This window comes from Hoplias malabaricus, chromosome 18 (genome assembly GCF_029633855.1).
Source record: "Hoplias malabaricus isolate fHopMal1 chromosome 18, fHopMal1.hap1, whole genome shotgun sequence".
Lineage (NCBI taxonomy): Eukaryota > Metazoa > Chordata > Actinopteri > Characiformes > Erythrinidae > Hoplias > Hoplias malabaricus.
This window is the reverse complement of record NC_089817.1, coordinates 2,894,644-2,899,643: the sequence shown is the minus strand read 5'-3', so window position 1 is coordinate 2,899,643 and position 5,000 is coordinate 2,894,644. Positions and strand designations below refer to the sequence as shown.

Below are 5,000 nucleotides of genomic sequence, written 5' to 3'. Positions count from 1 at the left end.
CCTGGGAACTGGGACAGCTGCCCACTCTGTGTTCACATTTCATTAAAGTCACACTCAGGGGGAGGAGTCTCAGAACCAGCCACACTCAGGGGGAGGAGTCTCAGAATCACACTCAAGAAGAGGAGTCTCAGAACCACAGTCAGAGGGAGGAGTCTCAGGGCCAAACACAGTCAGAGGGAGGAGTCTCAGGGTCAAACACAGTCAGAGGGAAGAGTCTCAGGGCCAAACACAGTCAGAGGGAAGAGTCTCAGGGTCAAACACAGTCAGAGGGAAGAGACTCAGGGCCAAACACAGTCAGAGGGAAGAGTCTCAGGGCCAAACACAGTCAGAGGGAGGAGTCTCAGGGCCAAACACAGTCAGAGGGAAGAGTCTCAGGGCCAAACACAGTCAGAGGGAAGAGTCTCAGGGTCAAACACAGTCAGAGGGAAGAGACTCAGGGCCAAACACAGTCAGAGGGAAGAGTCTCAGGGCCAAACACAGTCAGAGGGAAGAGTCTCAGGGTCAAACACAGTCAGAGGGAAGAGTCTCAGGGCCAAACACAGTCAGAGGGAAGAGTCTCAGGGCCAAACACAGTCAGAGGGAGGAGTCTCAGGGCCAAACACAATCAGAGGGAAGAGTCTCAGGGTCAAACACAGTCAGAGGGAAGAGTCTCAGGGCCAAACACAGTCAGAGGGAAGAGTCTCAGGGCCAAACACAGTCAGAGGGAAGAGTCTCAGGGCCAAACACAGTCAGAGGGAGGAGTCTCAGGGCCAAACACAGTCAGAGGGAAGAGTCTCAGGGCCAAACACAGTCAGAGGGAGGAGTCTCAGGGCCAAACACAGTCAGAGGGAGGAGTCTCAGGGCCAAACACAGTCAGAGGGAGGAGTCTCAGGGCCAAACACAGTCAGAGGGAAGAGTCTCAGGGCCAAACACAGTCAGAGGGAAGAGTCTCAGGGCCAAACACAGTCAGAGGGAGGAGTCTCAGGGTCAAACACAGTCAGAGGGAAGAGTCTCAGGGTCAAACACAGTCAGAGGGAAGAGTCTCAGGGTCAAACACAGTCAGAGGGAGGAGTCTCAGGGTCAAACACAGTCAGAGGGAAGAGTCTCAGGGTCAAACACAGTCAGAGGGAAGAGTCTCAGGGTCAAACACAGTCAGAGGGAAGAGTCTCAGGGTCAAACACAGTCAGAGGGAAGAGTCTCAGGGTCAAACACAGTCAGAGGGAAGAGTCTCAGGGTCAAACACAGTCAGAGGGGAGGAGTTTTTGAAGATGGAGGCAGAAGCCAGAAGTGACCACAGAGGCAGATTTAGCCAGAAAACAGGGATCCACACTTCTGGAAAAATGTAAAGAGCAGAAGATAATCTTTAAACAGATGGTGTGTGTGTGTGTGTGTGTGTGTGTGTGTGTGTGTGTGTGTTTTAAATAGGAGGCAGATGTTACTTTCACACACAAATGAGTAAAAAATTGTGATGGGCACTGCATACACACACACACACACACACACACACACACACACACACACAGTGGTCTCTGTGCTGATCAGCGTGTGTAAATGTCAGAGGTTTTGGACCTGACTGTTCATACTCATCAGATCAAAGCACTTTACCATGCAGAATGTGTATGTGTGTGTGTGTGTGTGTGTGTGTGTGTGTGTCCTCAATCCTTCTCTCCAGTAAGAAAATGATTGCTTTTGCCCCGTGAAGTCCTTCAGAGCCGCAGTATCTCCACAGTCTTAAGGGAGTATTTCATCAGAAATAACTCACTAAAATTCAGGGGAGAACCCAAACAACTACAGCTATGTGTCCAGATCAGCACCTCCTCACTGAGGCCAGGCTTATCTCCCAGAAACACACGGCATGTTCTCTCCAGGTGTGAGGGGAGAAACCTACCCCATGTGGAGGAGTGTAATGGCGCTTTTCCACTTTATGGTACCTACTCGACTCAGCTCAGCTCCACTCTCTGATTGGTCCCTGGTTGGTTTCCCACAGCTCCCCACTAATGAAATGTATCAGTGTCGTCTCTAACCCCTGTCTCTAAGGGGAACAGTGGGCTTTGGAAACCACAACAACGGCGGTGGTAACGTTAAGCGGTGTTTACTCATGGTGTATCGGCGTGTTGTTGTTGTTTGGGACTGAACACAGCTCCGTCATCAGTTCAGACAGATCAGTAGAGTTTGTTCCTTCCTTGTTGCAGCGTCCAGCTCTTGCTGGATTCTTTCGTCGGCCACCGATCCAAGGAGCGTTTGAACCTCTTCAAAAGACCACGGCGTCATTTTACGAGCTGCCGTCGTGAGTCGGATAAAAACAAACGTGATCTCTGCTGCAGCTGGAGATTTTACAGATGGAGAGTTGGTGCTGGTCGTCTGCGTTGCGTGGCGTAGAGTGACGACTCTCTCTGGACGATCAGCGCTCTGCAAGGTTCACACGCCACGGTTTAGTTCCTACTCGACTCGCTCTGAACCACGAGAGAACAGCCACTAAACAAGAACCCGCTTCCAGAACCAGGACCTGATTCACCTGGTGGAGGAGTGGAGAAGAGGACTAGAGTCCAGTAGGGACTCTGCAGTGGAAAAGCACACAGTGTGTGTGTGTGCGTGTGTCATGCCCTGGGTCTGTAATATAATTGGTGATTATAATGTTATGCCTGGCTACTTTTATTCTCATCATGTTTTATCTGTGAAGCTGATTTGTAAAATGCTGCACTGACAGAGCGCTGTACTCCATTCAAATCAAACCTCAATAAACTGAGAGTACATCACTGTGGTGGAAAAGGACAAACTGGGATAAGAAAGCATTTCAGTCTTCTTCCATATGCATACATATTATACATGTGTGTGTGTGTGTGTGGAACATTTAATTTCCTTTTGCTGATAGTTATTTCTCCTAATCATTCAAAATTTGAAGAAATAATATCATTTTTATCTTTCTGTGTGAGTTCATTTGGCTGGTAATCAGCCACAACACAGACTCAGTGTCTGTCATGTATAGCCCCCCCTTGTGGAGCAGTTCCTAAACATGACTGAGTGTGTGTGAGTGAGTTACAAGCTGGTTCCACGAGGCGCTACACATCTAGATATGTCCCAAAATATAAAAAATAGCCAGATGTAAATATAACCATTCCAGTTCCCCTCGTTATACGTTAGCTGTTATCTGGACTCCCCCCCTCCCCCAGTCATACAGTATGCCCCCCAACACTGGGTGGGGGTGGTAAGGACAAGCAGCTGCTTCCTCTGAGACACTTGACATCCATCACCACCTCTTTCCACAATGCAGATAATGCAGCGTCCCTGGAGAGTTCAATGTACCGGAGGGGAACACTGACAGCCCAGCTCTGTCACATCAGCTCACAGACACCCCTCTGTTGTATGGTGAGAGGAGGGAGGGGGCCAAGAGTGCCAGATCATATGTGCCCCCTAGGACCCCCAGCCTATCATATAGACATCGAACCAGCAACTTCCCGATGATAAGGTCGACTCATATGGTGCTTTTCCACTACATGGGTTTGGCTCGACTCACTTTTAGCTGGTTGCTTTTCCACCAGTACAGCTCCCCACAAAATGGAGCTGGTGACGTCACAAAACCGTGTCTCTAACAGGAGCCGTGGGCTTTAAATTCCACAAGAACAGTGGCGATAAGTTAGGCGCTGTTTACTCGTTAAGTATTCGCATGGTGTTTGTACTGAACACGGTTCCAACCACAGTTCCTCACAGAGCAGTTTTCCTTGTCACACGTTTAGTTTTCGCTGGAGATTTTCCTCAGCCACCGACCCAAGGAGCGTCTGACCCTCTTCAGAAACCCCTCGGGGAATGTTACGAGCTGCTGCTGAGAGTCGGATAAAAACTAACGTGAACGCTGCTGTAACTTCAGAGATTTTACAAGCGGTGAGTTTGTGCTGGAGCTCTGTGTTTCCTGGTGATTGACAAGTCTCTGGCCAATCAGAGCTCTGCAGGGTTTACTCCTCACATTTAGTACCTACTCGACTCGGCTGGAATCATAAGAGAACAGTGACTAAAAATGAACCTGGTTCCAGGAGCAGCACCAGATGTGGCCAGAGGAAAAGCAGAAGAGTCGAGCCGAGTGTAGGTTCCATGCCGTGGCAAAGCACCATTAGACCTGGAATTTCTTATATGAGCAAAACACTGACCCCAAGCCATTGCTCTGTTGCTGCATCAAGGGAGTTGGAGAGTTCTCCTCCAAGCGTATTGAAGATGAGAGAAGGTTTGCACTGTACCATCATTCTGATATACACCTGCTGTGGATGTGGAGTAGTTAAACGGAGAGAATCATGAATAATTCACTCTGTAATGTGCTAGCTGTCAAGCTGATACCTGCAGGTGTGTGTGTGTGTGTGTGTGTGTGTGTGTGTGTGTGTGTGTGTGTTACTGTGAGTATGTATGAGGGTTAATATTGCATGTATGACAGGATTGTCTTTAGGAAATACACTAGTGCTGACTTTGTCTGTGACTGGACTGGAGCTAACTTTAATAGCAGACTGTTATTCAGGACCTGAATGAAAACTTCAACCCCTCACCACCTTCCCCCATGCCCCCAGCCCCCTGTCTGTGGCAGTTTGTCTGTCCTGCTGTTTGGTCTTAAAGCTATAATTCAGTTAAAAATCCCCTGGTATTGGTCTTATGCAGCTCGCCTGTGATCAGCGGAGACATGCTCAGTGAAGTCTCGTTGTTAGCTCAGTGAATGCTCAGTGAAGTCTCGTTGTTAGCTCAGTGAATGCTCAGTGAAGTCTCGTTGTTAGCTTGAGCACTGGAGCTAAAGCGCTAATGTAGCTAACAGATAATGGCAGCTAAGTTCTCAACTGTTTTTAGCTTAGTGACCAGAGGAGGGTACACACTGAAGGGTATATAATTTGTATTTTTAGACTGGGATCATAATTCCCTGAGAGCAGGGAGACAGCGGACCACGGCTGGTGACTGAGGGTAAAGTTGGAGGTCCACTGCTGTTCTGCAGTGTTTTCTGGGTGGACCACCGGTGATTAAACAGAATTTTAGACAAAAAGCCAATTTAC

General features: G+C 48.7%; 1 protein-coding gene across 4 annotated transcripts in view; it reads left to right on the top strand.

The window, feature by feature from the left end:
* The window catches only part of cabp1b (calcium binding protein 1b), a 13,600-nt gene that overhangs the window by 1,088 nt on the left and 7,512 nt on the right, over positions 1-5,000 (top strand). The window contains exon 2 of one of the 4 annotated variants that reach the window (XM_066650180.1): positions 3,919-3,927. The exons of the other annotated variants lie outside the window; for them this stretch is intronic. Within the exon in view, the coding sequence (XP_066506277.1) occupies positions 3,919-3,927 (9 nt within the window). The remainder of the gene's footprint in view (positions 1-3,918; positions 3,928-5,000) is intronic. 4 annotated transcript variants of the gene reach the window in all.